The 14171-nt window shown below is 45.1% G+C and overlaps 1 protein-coding gene across 5 annotated transcripts in view; it reads left to right on the top strand.

The window, feature by feature from the left end:
• The window catches only part of LOC135497923 (uncharacterized), a 177784-nt gene that overhangs the window by 75497 nt on the left and 88116 nt on the right, over positions 1-14171 (top strand). For 4 of the 5 annotated variants that reach the window (XM_064787952.1, XM_064787953.1, XM_064787951.1 and 1 more), the window contains exons 16-21: positions 5811-5930; positions 6246-6383; positions 7968-8105; positions 8882-9025; positions 10638-10769; positions 11341-11463. In XM_064787952.1, coding sequence (XP_064644022.1) covers positions 5811-5930; positions 6246-6383; positions 7968-8105; positions 8882-9025; positions 10638-10769; positions 11341-11463 — 795 coding nt within the window. The remainder of the gene's footprint in view (positions 1-5810; positions 5931-6245; positions 6384-7967; positions 8106-8881; positions 9026-10637; positions 10770-11340; positions 11464-14171) is intronic. The other variant, XM_064787955.1, reaches the window with a different exon arrangement.

The following is a 14171-nucleotide window of genomic DNA, read 5'->3' as shown; positions in this document are numbered from 1 at the left end:
TGACACTATAAAGCAAAATAGTTGCAACCCCGTAAATGCGCTATAAGTCCAATAATAAGTGACGGTGACCCGTTATAAATGTTTCGCCAGCTTCGCTATTTCTTGCGCTAATGAGCCTAGAAAACTCTACCATAAGGTTATTAACCTTTGGTAGTATATATTATGCTAATTCCTGCTAGCTCCGCTAGATGTCTGCAGTGTAGAAAAAGAGAGTCTGCGCATGCCATGGCGCATGCGCAGACCTCCCTTCCTCTGGAGTGACCACCTGAGATTGTCCTCATTCCTGCAGACACCGGTGTCGGTGTCAGTTGTTTGCTTTGCTGGTTTGCAAATGAGGGTATGTTTATCGATAACTTTTTCGATTTCTTCCCTGTTTTCCAGCTTTAGTTTGTTGCTAACGCTATTGCTTTTGCTTACATTGCAGTTGCTATTGTTTGCGCCCTGCCTCACGCGGTATTCGTCGTACGCATAGCTTCTGTTTACTGTGATTGTTTTTGCATTGCTTTGGCTTACTGCGAACAGCATACCCGCTTAGTAGCTGCCTTTATACTGACGAGCAGAACCAACGTCTTTTGTTTCGTCAGTACTCTGTTGCTTTTGTTCCTGCCTATCGTGGTACCAGCATGGGCAAGGATAAGGCTAGTAAGAGGACTAAGAAGGATAGGACCGGGTCCGGGCATCAGCGTGCCTTGTTTCCCGGCCCTGGCCCTGTCAGTAGTACTTTAGCTAGTAGACCTTCGTCTCCCGGCTCCTCCCCTGATCGTGTTCAGCTGGGGGTTGGGGATTTTCCGGGTAATGCTGGAGAGGTAGCTATGGAGGTCCAGGTGTCTTCTGACCATCGGGATCCCATTTCCGCTCTATTTTCCCCAAATAGGCAGAGGGGCAAGTCCCGCTCTCCTCAATCGTCAGTCGGTGGTTCCCCTCCTGGGTTAACTTTATCTCCGTCTGTTAGGTCTAGGGCCAGATCTAGAGCTATGCATCGGTATGTGAACGAGGGTAAGCCTAATGACGACGCTCAGGGTACTTATCAGGGTCGCTCAGGTTTTGACCTTGATATGTACCAAGATTTTCTGGATTATCAGAATTTCATTAGGGCTAGGGGGGCTGGGGCGCAGTCTCTGGCCCCTTCTTTAACCCATGCTTCGGTAGCTGCTCGGCCTCAGCATCCTTTGGCTCGGGCGCCTACATTTATACCAACTTCTCGTTCTCGGTCACCGGAGGGCTCGGAGTATTCCCCTGACCGCCAGGTCAGTTTACATCTTCACGCCCCCTCCCATACGGGGTTTAGTGAGGACGAGGATATTCGTTCAGTAATCTCTAGTCAGGACCTGGCTCAGCCCGAGGACCCAAAGTTATCATCAGAATTTGCTGTGCTAATGGATAACCTTCAGGTCGTGCTAGGGGAGGATCTCCCCTCGAGGAAGGTGTCATCCTCAAAGGTGACTGCCTTGTCTCAGCTGGAGGATGGAGACGAAGTAAGAAAGCCCTCCACCTTTCCTCATTCTTCTATCATCCCCTCCTCATTCGCTTGTCTTCACCAACAAATGTGGGGAGACGCCACGCTAAAGGTTGAGGACCCAAACTCTCTGCCCCCTTCCCTTATTGCAGGGAAAGAGTTGGGTAAGAGAAGGATTCCCAAATATAGGGAAAAGTTTTATTCAGTTAAGTCCGATTCCCTTCAGCCTTCTGCGGCGGACGTGGGGGTTAGTATGGAGTCTTACGCCACTGTCAAGGAGTCCTCTGTCAAGATCAAGACGGAGGAGGTCAAGGGCATTGAGCGTCAGGCTAGAAGGTCATTACTGGCGATCAATGCCATGGATGTTCTCCTGGGTGGTATCAGGAAGATTGATAACATTCAGGATCCTACGGACATCGATCTAGAAGCCAGGAAAAGGTTCCTGTCTAGTCTAGTGCTGGCGGTAAAGCATGCGGCAGAGTTTTCTGCGACCGCGGTGGCCATGTCGATGAATTCTCGGAGAAAGGCCTTTCTAGAGGCCATCCCGGATTCCCTGCTCCCGCAAGCGGCCAGGAATTGGCTCCTTAATCAACCATTTCTTCCCCCCTCAGGGGACCAACATTCTTTGTTCGGGAATGTGGTTCCCCAGTTGAATAAATTCACTGCCAAGCATAATAAGTTGCATGGAGTGGCCAAGAGAGCAGGGGATTCGGGGGCGCCAAAGAAAAAGCCCTTTACTAGGCCTTCTGTTTTGGCTAATTCGTACCAGGCCCAGCCAAGGGGTGCGTATAATTCTTATGGGGCGATGAGGGGTTCTCGCCCCTATGCTAGGGGTCGTGGCCGTGGGGGTTCTTATAGGTTCAACTCTCCCGGTGTTTCTGGGCGTCAGCCTGCACGCGCAGCGCATTCCGGTCCTAAGAAATTCTCCTAACCTCTTTTCCTCAGGCCTTGCCCCCATGTCAGGGACCTCCAGTAGGGGCAAGGTTTCAGCACTTCGCATCCGAGTGGGAGAATATCACAAGCAACATCTGGGTGCGAAGTGTAGTCAGGGAGGGCCTTCAGTTAAAATTCAAATCTCTTCCCCCTCTATCTCCAATACACCGGAATGTTCAGCTCCCAAAAGATCCTCAAAAGTGCCAGGCGCTTTTGGGCGAGATACAAGCGATGCTTCTAAAGGAGGCAATCGAGGTTGTCCCTCGATCAGAGCTGGTACCAGGCTTCTATTCCCATATGTTCTGCGTGCCAAAGAAAACTGGGGGTTTCCGTCCAGTGATAGATCTAAAGCTCTTGAACAGGCACCTTGCAGTCCCCAAGTTCAAAATGGAGTCTGTGCACTCAGTAAGAGCGCAGCTAAATCAAGGGGAGTACGTGGCCACCCTAGACATGAAGGACGCGTATTTTCACATTCCGGTTCACAAATCACATCGTCGTTACCTTCAGTTTGCCATAAACGACACAGTCTATCGCTTCCGGGCCCTTTGTTTCGGCCTAGCGTCGGCTCCATTCATCTTCACAAAAGTTCTGAAGGAGATGGCCGTGTATCTGAGGCGTCTGGCTATCCTGATCCACCTCTATTTGGACGACTGGCTACTGAGGGCCAAGTCTCCAGAGACCCTTCTAGAGCAGCTGCAATTTGTCTTGCATCTGGCAGAGAAATTGGGCGTGTTCTTCGAAGCTTTAGAATGGTGGGGCTACAGGGACAATCTGCTTGCCGGAGATCCCTTGCATCCTCCCGAGCCCCAAATGTCTCTGGTATGCGATGCCAGCGAGTCAGGTTGGGGGGCGCATCTCGCCCGGGACATGGTGTCAGGCCTCTGGAATCAGGAAGACCAGAGTTTGCACATCAACCTCCTGGAAATGAAGGCAGTAATTCTCGCCCTGGCGCATTTCCTACATCTAGTAAAGGGGAAGTGTGTCCGGGTCTTGTCAGACAACACCACGGTAGTTTCGTACATTCGGCGCCAGGGGGGCACTCATTCCATCGCCCTTTTTATGTTGACTCGAGACCTGTTCAGGTTCTGCCAACTACATCAGATATCCCTCAGAGTGGCGTATATCCCAGGCAAAAAGAATGTCATGGCGGACAGTCTCAGTCACAAGAATCAGATATTGCCGGGCGAGTGGACTCTGTCAGTGTCTCTATTCAGACAGATTCACAACTTGTTCCCCATGTTACAGATAGACCTGTTTGCAACATATCTCAACCACCAGCTGCCACTGTATGTCAGCCCTTTCCCAGACGATCAGTCTTGGGCGACAGATGCGATGACCCTCCAGTGGGACGACCTAGTCGCATATGCTTTCCCTCCGGTGAGGCTAGTCTCACAGGTTCTGCAGAAAATTGCGTCAGCCAATTGTCTCATTCTCTTGGTGGCTCCAGCATGGCCACCTCAGCCGTGGTTCCCAACATTGTTGGGGCTCCTGGTGGAATTTCCTCTGGCCCTTCCTCTATCCAGGAAAATGCTACACCAACCAACATCCAATGTTTACCACTCCAACCCGGGGATGTTGGACCTGCACGTTTGGTTGTTATCGAGCGTTCGCTCATTCAGAGAGGTTTTTCTGAAGAGGTTGCGCGAAGGGCAGCCAGACCTCAGAGGCTCTCCTCACGTTCAGTGTATGAGAGCCACTTCTCCGCATTCAAAGGTTGGCTCGATAGGCGGGGTAGGCCTCTGGAGTCTGTCTCCATTCAACTAGTTGGAGATTATCTTTTGTACCTCTTTGAGGATCTCAAGAGATCAGTGAGCACAGTGACAAACCATAGGTCGGCTTTGTCAGATGTTTTGCCAATTTTTGACGGTTACACGGTGGGAAGTCACCCAGTGTTATCAAGTTTGATCAAGAACTTTAGTCACGACAGACCTGTCGTTAGGCAAAGAGTGCCAGATTGGGATTTAGTTTTGGTATTAAAGAGTCTTATGTCGGCCCCTTTTGAGCCTCCAACATATGGCTCAGTCCAGGATAAGCAGTTTCTTACCTGGAAAACCTGTTTTTTGCTAGCACTGGCGAGCACCAAGAGGGCCAGTGAACTACATGCCATTTCTAGAGATAAGCGCGATTTAGTTTTTTCTTATAAGGGTGTCTCTCTCAGAACGGTGCCTGGTTTTCTAGCTAAGACCCAGGCAGCGCAGGTTGATCCAAAACCTTTCTTTATTCCTCGTCATGACGCGTTCTCGGGCAGAGACACGCCAGACAGGTTTTTATGCCCAGTAAGGTCGTTGAAGTTTTATTTGCATTGTACGGGGGGTCATAGGGATGGTCAGTCCCTGTTTGTTAAGTGCCGCGGTGAAGGCACAGTGTCTACAAAAACAATTTCGTCTTGGTTAAAGAAAGTTGTTTGCTATGCGTACGACAATACTCCTAGTGGGGGAGGGGCTCACCCGAGGGGTCACGACGTCCGGAAGCTCTCGGCGTCTTGGGCTTTCTCTGCGGGCATCCCAGTGCGAGACATTCTTCAAGCCGGCTCATGGGCACGAGAGACGACTTTCACCTCCCACTATCTACACGATGTCCAGCAGCAGCTAGATGGTAGTAGGAGGCTTTGCCCAGTGGTGGCATGTTCCAACACTGCATAGGTTTCGTATCCACCGCCTCTCCTTTTCTTTTTCGGGGGGGGGATAAAGTTGGTCTTTACCAAATTAGATTCTCCGCCGGTATCACGGTTTGGAGGTCTTTCTCTGTTTTTTCCGGTGGGTATCCCCCTTATTCTCATATACTCCCACCTTCCTCTGCTGATTCAGCATAATATATACTACCAAAGGTTAATAACCTTATGGTAGAGTTTTCTAGGCTCATTAGCGCAAGAAATATTTCCCCTTTGAAATAAGGGGTCTATTTCTAAGCTATAGCCTAGAAAACTCTAAGTTTTCTGGATCCCACCCGTCCTCCCCTCTTGGGGGCTACCCATCACGGTGTAAGTGGGTGTCTACAGGAACGAGGACAATCTCAGGTGGTCACTCCAGAGGAAGGGAGGTCTGCGCATGCGCCATGGCATGCGCAGACTCTCTTTTTCTACACTGCAGACATCTAGCGGAGCTAGCAGGAATTAGCATAATATATACTACCAAAGGTTAATAACCTTATGGTAGAGTTTTCTAGGCTATAGCTTAGAAATAGACCCCTTATTTCAAAGGGGAAATTTTTTGTCGCTACGCGGCGCGTTTGGCCCTTGCGTCTAGACTCTACAAGCTTGGAACCACAAGTCTCGGATTCACCACTTGGTCAGGGCCGGCTCTGAACTGGTCACAGATGCATGTATAAATTATGAGAGGCCTACATACTGTAGCACTTTCTGTAACTGTCTACTAAAAATACTTACGGTGAGCACAATGGCCCCTGGCCGTTTCATTTTCAGATATCAACGAGTGCATCGACCCGGCCTCATGCAATGCTGATGCTGCCTGTACCAACACACCAGGATCATTCTCGTGTGCATGCAAACCTGGTTACTCGGGCAATGGGAAAACTTGTGCTGGTGAGTTTATTTGCATGATATGCCCTCCTTAAGTTTATACCAGTATACATGCTTCCCGAAATTGGTGGCTTGCATTGGAACTAACTTTTTCCCCCTTGTCCGTCATCAAAGGCATTCAAGTGTGTTGGTCAACCATGACTATCTCTTTTGTCCCTCCACCATAAGGCCTAGTTTCCCCTTATGACATCACAATTTCGGACACTCAGCGCCCCATTTCTGGAAAGGTGTATACACCCCAAATGACAATTGACATCCCTTAATTCACGTAATTGGTGCACCTGTTTAGAAACCTGTATTTCAGATCTTACTTTCCAGATATCGATGAGTGTACCACAACCGACCCCAATCTCAAGAATAAGTGTGTTGCAAGTTCAACGTGCAAGAACACGGTTGGCTCTTATACTTGTACGTGTAATACGGGTTACAGCGGATCGGGCAAGTCCAAGTGCAATGGTGAGTTTCCTAGTACATGCACAGAACACTTTCAATAGCGTGCCGCGAAGTTACTATTTATAGCTCACAAGATCATTTGCATAAGATATTGATGACGTTTTAGTCACGTGACAGGCGGACATCGACACTTATTTCTACACATTTGAGCTTATTCCAAAGTAAATTATCTTTGACCCTGCATTGTTTTTAGCATGAATGATACCATAGAGTCAGAGCGAGAAATATTCAGAACAATTATGTAGTATTTCCAACACTCGGACATGTGCCAGATTGAATCTAACTGCCCAAGTTAGAAAGCCTGAATCCATTACGAAACCGCATTTTGTCAGACATTGCCTGTAATTCAGCGATGGGGAAATAGAGGGCAGCAGCTGCAGTGACGTCATCTTCGCGGAATGCTATAGCATGTTATTTGTGACACGCCGTGACGGAACAAGTCGCATGGTGCTCCGAGCTTGACAGGTTGAGACGGACTGGTTGTTCATTTCACTGTTGTCTGCCTTTTGTGACACGCCGTGACGGAACAAGTCGCATGGTGCTCCGAGCTTGACAGGTTGAGACGGACTGGTTGTTCATTTCACTGCTGTCTGCCTTTTGTGACATGCCGTGACGGAACAAGTCGCATGGTGCTCCGAGCTTGACAGGTTGAGACGGACTGGTTGTTCATTTCACTGTTGTCTGCCTTTTGTGACACGCCATGACGGAACAAGTCGCATGGTGCTCCGAGCTTGACAGGTTGAGACGGACTGGTTGTTCATTTCACTGTTGTCTGCCTTTTGTGACACGCCATGACGGAACAAGTCGCATGGTGCTCCGAGCTTGACAGGTTGAGACGGACTGGTTGTTCATTTCACTGTTGTCTGCCTTTTGTGACATCTGAGTACATCAATGTCTTCTATTATGTCCTGGTGTCATTTTAGGGTCATCTTCTGTGCGACATGCGACTCATTTTGTCGTGGTGGGTCACATGTTTGCAGAACGAATAACCGAGATTTGTGAAAAATAAAAATTGCAAATATATGACCCGCCATGCCAAATGAGTTGCATGTCACTCCGAGCTTGACAGGTTGAGACGACTGGTTCATTTCGCTATTGTCTGCCTTATGTGAAATCTAAGTATATCAATTTCTTCTATTATGTCCTGGTGTCATTTTAGGCTCATCTTCTGTGCGACATGCGACTCATTTTGCCGTGCTGACAGGGTTACATATATAAATTTTGGTTCGAAATTAAAACTGAAAGAAATTTTGTGATAGACCAAATAAAAATTGGGAAAATATTTATTTTTTGTGGAATTTTCACGATTGGCAAAAGTTGATAGGTGGAAAAATTTGTGAGTTTAAAGGCCTACTGTGAAATTTGAAAATTTCGAATAGCTTAAATTCGACTTGAATGTCAATTTCAACATTGCTGTTGTGTAGGCAGATACATGAATACCAAGGTTCAGCAAATTTGCATGCATAATAACTGCACTATGGCATTGTGTATAACTGCATTTCTATTTTCCTGGACCACCAGTATTATGAGTTTTCTGCGCTGTGGTGATGAGAGTAGTAAATGCTATATTGTCATGTTTATTTCTAGATATCGATGAATGCACCACAGCCGACGTCAACCTCAAGGATAAATGTACTCAGAACTGTACGAATACAATCGGGAGCTATACATGCAATTGTGCTACAGGCTTTACATTAGACGTCGGGGATAAGTTAACTTGTAAAGGTAGGTGAAGAAGGGCGTTATGATCTGTTCTAAAACTGCCGGATTTTGATTTAAATTTACACTATAAACGGGTCAATCGAGATTATTTGACGTACCCTCTGGTAGGACCATACAGCTGAGTGAAAGCTTGGGAAAGTATAAGAGACAAGACCACAATTGATTTTTTGAGGCTTTTAGCAGTTAAATTGTCAATGTTTGACCGCGACGGATCAAAGAATGCATGTTGTTGTGAATCTGAAATTTAGATTATGTTATTCCGGACAGTCGAGCAAGTAAATGGTGAAAAATAAACTGGTGATTGACCACGGAAATTTTTTGATAATCGACAAATTAGACAGACTTTGATATTTCCACTCTTTTCAGCCAACTGGCAGAAAAAACTCAAAACACGCCCCCTATTACCCAATTAGCAAAATTCGAAATTAATTTTTTCATCAAATAATTTCTTTATATCTGTAGACTTGCCACAACAAATATTTTTTCAATACCTCTCCAAATATGTACTTGAGAGTTAAAAACATGCACTCGTCTAATTGATAGGCCTCGACCCTCCAACCTATGAATATTCATTAGTGGTCTTGTTTCATAATGAGCCTTCTACGGTGATTTGATGTCAAAATTCATGATTTGGAATACGCCAAATGAGTAAAAATTCCCACGACGTCACATTCTGCGCAATCGACATGCGTAGGTTACGCGCAACTCACTCGCAACTGACGCGAATTAACGGATGTCAATTGTGACTTGGACTGTAGCTGCCTTTTTGTTCTTTACAGCAACTACTCCTTGTACGACGAACAGTGGTAAAGGCACTTGTACTGTGGATGCAAATACAGCGTGTGTTCAGATCAACTCCGCTGAGACATGTGTCTGCGTGATGGACGGATATGCCCTCAACACAGCTGAGACAAAATGTGAAGGTAAATCTTGTGATGGAATGATTGGGAATGATGGATTGGGTTGATGTTTGCTTCTCCGGCCCTGTACACACATCCCTGAGACTTTTCCCCTCATAGGCTGAAGTACAGACATACATCACGTCTTTATAACCTCTTGAATCCCAAAATTTGAAAATCGCGGGATCCCAGGGTGGTCATGTGGTTGTTGCAAAATTGGGTCTGACTTTCACGATGTATAGCACCCGCATACAACCGCCAAAGTCCGGTACCGAGGCGCCATCTACCCAGGCATGCTCTAACTGACCCTACTGTACATCAAACACGCTAAAACAAGCAATAAACTAGCTTCCCAGCTCAAGGGAATAAAATGGGAAAAAATGCTATTTCAAAATGACTGACTGGTCGGTCACCGGGATTCAAGAGGTTAAGTTGCATTCGAGATTTAACTGTCATCCTCGGTTGCAGTACCAAACTTATTATCTCACATCCCTCAGCGGAGCAACGGGGGGGACATGAAAATACCCCCCGTCTGTCAGGCCGTCCGGCCATTTGTGAGCGCGATATCTGGAGAAGTTTGCGACATATCAAAGCCAAATTTGGTGTGGAGGCATGTAAATGCACTCGCGAGATTTCAACATGCAAGGCGGCAGCCATCTTGGATTTTGAGCACAATACTGGGAGAAGCCAGCAAAAGCCAAATTTGGTGTGTGGGTGCATATAGGTATTAGTAAGAACCCTGTGGAAAGTAGGTCACAGCATCAAAATCCTAGATGGATACCACCTAAGCTGTAATCTCATGAGTGCACTTGTCTGTGCAAACACCCTTTAGCAATGGGGGGGGGGCGGACCTGAGCGTAACGCTTGTAATGGTTTGTATGAGTAGAAATGGCACCCCGCAATCTTACTATCGAGGTTGTTGTGTAATGACAGTGCTTCCTTTCCATTGGCAAGATATACAATGAAAATGCGAGTCTGTACTACACCATTGCTATCACCACGTCGATTAAAGTCCTAGGATCAAATACTGGGGACGCTCTGATTGGGCGCAACTGCTTCTGGTGCCATAACATGAGGAAACCAGCCCTGTAAAAATTATCTCCTAACCATCCCCCACCAACTAATGGAAAATGCCTTAGATGCCGGGGGGGGGGGGGGGATGGATATTTGATGAGGTGAGAGTTTCTGAGGAATAGTTTATTGACTTTAGCTCTCAGCTTATCTGAGCCAGGTAACCTCCTGCTGAGTTGCCGGACCAAAGGCTGAGGTCAACATATGTTGTTACATAACCGATCTTGCTATCACATCCTGGTTGCCTTGTAGTCGACCAAATTATTTCTAATTTTGCCTCATCACAGTAAATTAGTCATGAGTGTTATCACTGGTTACGCTGGCCATTAGGTAGATAAGGTAAATATGCCGATCATCACCGTGTGTAGTATCAGCGGGGTACTTGAAGTTGGAGGGCGACTAAATATTTTACAGGGCTGGTTTCCTCATGATTTCGGCAAAATATTTAAAGACTGAGCAGAGGATCACAGGAAAACGGATCTCATTTGTAGTAAGACCTATGAATAGTGACATATGTTGATGGTGCTGAATTCCTTAATATAGATGGCGTTCTTTTCTCCCTCAGATATCGATGAGTGTAAACTAACCGGCACAGACGCGAAGTGTAAAAGTGATGTTAATTCAGTTTGCAAGAATACCCCTGGTTCTTATCAGTGTGAATGTAAAACTGGCTACGATGGAATTCCAAAATGCCGTGGTAAGTACAGAGATATTAATCTTCCCTGGCCCTGTTGCTAGTGTAGGATTTAGGCTTTTTAATGCCATTTTCAGCTTAAACTCATAAAAAGTCGTGTATTGGAATGAAGTCAAGATTTATGCATTAACTGGTTGCTAGCTATAGTATACCCTTGGCTAGACAATTACGGATGCAACTTTTGTAAAAAATGTAGCTACATGTATTACAAACAGTTAATCTTTGAAATGAAAATTCCAGTTGCCGCAAAATATAAGCTCAAATTTTGCACCTAGATCTTATGTATCTGATTGTTCTTTGAAAGGCCTAAAAAGTGAGCTCGAAGAAGTACCACCTTCGCTTTCTAAAAGACAAGTCCTGTTCTAGAATTCTGATGTCACTGCTGACATATTACATTCAGAACAAGTAAAGCCTGATCTTATTCTTTATGATACAAACACATGTTGTGAGTATCAAATATAAAATATTGCTGACAACAAGATTTAGTGGATGATAATGAAGTCAAATTTTCTCTTGGGTGCATATTGAATGTTATGTTATTGTTGTTAAATCAAGTTCTATATTTTTTTCTCAGATATCGATGAATGTCTTAACAAGAAGGATAATTGTGATGCAAATGCCCACTGTACAAATACAGATGGATCATTCAAGTGTACTTGTAAAACTGGCTATACAGGTGATGGAGTCACTTGTACCGGTAAGTGTAACTGGAAAACTGGCTATATATAGGGAATGGAGTCACTTGTCCTGGTAAATGTAACTGTAAAACTGACTATACAGGGAGTGGAGTCACTCATCCGGTATGTGTACCTGTAAAACTGGCTATACAGGGAATGGGAATCTTGTACTGGTAACTTTAACTGTAACACTGGCTATATATAGGAAATGGAGTCACTTGTACCTGTAAGTGTACCTGTAAAACTGGCTATACAGGGAATGGATTCACTTGTAGAGATAAGTGTAACTGTAAAACTGGCAATAGGGATAATGGAGTCACTTGTACAGATGCATGTAGGTGTATCTGTAAAACTGGTTATAGAGAATAGACTCTTGTACTGGTAACTGTAACTGTAAAACTGTTTATACAAGGAATGGAGTCACTTGTACCGGTAAGTGTACCGGTAAGTGTACCTGTATAACTGGTTATAGAGGGAATGGAGTCTCTTGTGTCGGTAAGTGTACCTGTAAAACTGGCTATACAGGGCATGGAGTTACTTGTACCGGCAAGAGGGCCTGTTAAGACCTATTAACCACCATGAAAGATGTTTCATGGGGGCCAGTGTTGTCAAGATATGCCCTGATAACCCTTTGATAAGACTGTAGAACAATGGAAATTTAGGCCCTGGTGCGAACAGGCTTTCTTTAAAGACTTAAAAGGGCTAGGTGTAGACGTAAGGGCTAGGTTTGAGTTGTTTTTAACTGTGAGGTAAGGGCAGTGTAACAGACTCTTTCTCTCTCTCTCTCTCTCTCTCGTAGGGGGAGGTCACGTTTCATGTCGGTCTCCGATACTTTCACAGTTTTCGCTTATTTAGGTTTCACGTTTCTTTTCGCTTTTTAGCTCAGCTGACAAAGTCAGCGGAGCTAGTCAAATAGCTATTCGATTGGTGTCCGTCCTTCCACCCATCCTGCCATCCTTCCATCCATCCATCCATCTGTAGGCAAAGTTGGGCATTTTGTAATCATACAACCGAGGCACTTCAAATCTAGTCTTGCTTATAAACACCGCAGAAAATGTTGCTTTCGGAAAAAAATTTGGGCGATTCGACTCAAATTCAGCTCCCCAGGGGGCAAAATGCGTAAATGAAAAAACAATTTTTTGACGCTCTATTCCAGCAGATAAAAGCTCGAAATAAAGTTGAAAAGGTCTTCATGATACAGAAGTTTTGATATAAAATAGATTAGTGTGGATTTATATCACCAGTTGGCGGTAGTGAGCAAAACTGTTGTTTGACCCCGGATGACCCCGCTTTAAATTTCCCGCCGGTTGCCTGGAGTACTATCATCAAGAAAATGGCGGTGACCTTTTTATTTCTACCGGAGCGATGATTTTGTAAGTGACAAATTTTCTTTTTAAGCCTTTACGGAAACGTATTTTGGTACGAAACTTTACACGTTTATAGAAAAGATCAACGAGAATGTGTTCAAATGCCCTCACAACGATGAGTTCAACAGAATTTGGTCAAAACAACCTTCGAATGGAGTCAACTTTCTTTGCGAAATTGAAGCGACGACTTCATTATTTATCGTAATTTATGCAGATCTGAGTCCAGCTGATGGGCGATGTTTTGATTTGTGTTCAAACTATTGGAAACTTCGGAAATTAGTTCTATTAGTTCTACTATTCTGTAGGAGTATATTTATTATAGCCATTGATGTTGACAGCTAAAAGTTTCTTGTCCAATCACGTGACCTCTCCAACACTCGATAATGCACTCTTTTCGTCCACGTTTTAGGCCAATCTTCGGCCTGAACATGAAATCTAATAAGCGCAGTACTTAAATCAGATGTTTCTCTCGCCTTGAAAACATTCCTGGGTAAAATCCATTGAGATTAGTCGAGTTAATCCACTTTTTCCGTGCCTAAAATCTCTGCCGCTGAATTCTATAAATAGAAACTATTAACATCGCGGCAGTGTGGTTCCAATTGTGCGCCCTCCCACTTCACACCATGTCAGGAACTTTTACGGAGAGAGAGGGCGTGCGGTAAGAAGAATGGCCAAAATGACGTCACGTTTTCCTGGCAATGCCTCTTGCCAGACCAGTCAAGCATTGGGAAAGCATCTTTAATTCAGACAACGTTAGAACTAGAGAAACGAATATGTTAATTTGCAAAATTAAAAGCAGATTTCACCACTAACCAGCCAAATCGGAATACGACGGCGCAAAATGTTCTCGCTTTCCTCCTGCTAAAAAACCTTGTTCCCGCACTCCTATTTTAATTTATCCCAAGGAATATGATATGATCTGTTTTCACTTTTTGGCTCAGTCACCGTAGGGGAGTCTATGCAATACTGCAGTGTCCGTCGTCCGTCGTCGTCGTTGTCCGTCGTATCCTAGTTCAAAAACAGTGGCACGTTTTTTAACCGCTAGGCCTATGAACTTAGAACTTTGTACACATGACCCCCTAGGTCAGATGACCCGTGACACTAAATTTCTGTCCGATCTGATTCTCTACTTGGCCACCAGGGGGTCAAATGTGGATATCTAAAAAGTGTGATATCTCGCTTATTAGTGACTTGTTTTCGATAAAACTTTTGTGGTAGGTACTCATAGCAAGGATACATCATATATTTTACGGGTTTTTAATTTGATCTACTTTTCAAGGTCGCAGAGGTCAAATGGCGTGAATTGGCCGTTTGAGTGTAACTATGGCACGTTTCTCAACCACCAAAGCTATGAGCTTGAA

The sequence above is a fragment of the Lineus longissimus genome, chromosome 13 (assembly GCF_910592395.1).
Source record: "Lineus longissimus chromosome 13, tnLinLong1.2, whole genome shotgun sequence".
Taxonomy (NCBI): Eukaryota; Metazoa; Nemertea; class Pilidiophora; order Heteronemertea; family Lineidae; genus Lineus; species Lineus longissimus.
The sequence above is the reverse complement of the archived record's forward strand: the minus strand, read 5'-3'. Positions and strand labels throughout refer to the sequence as shown.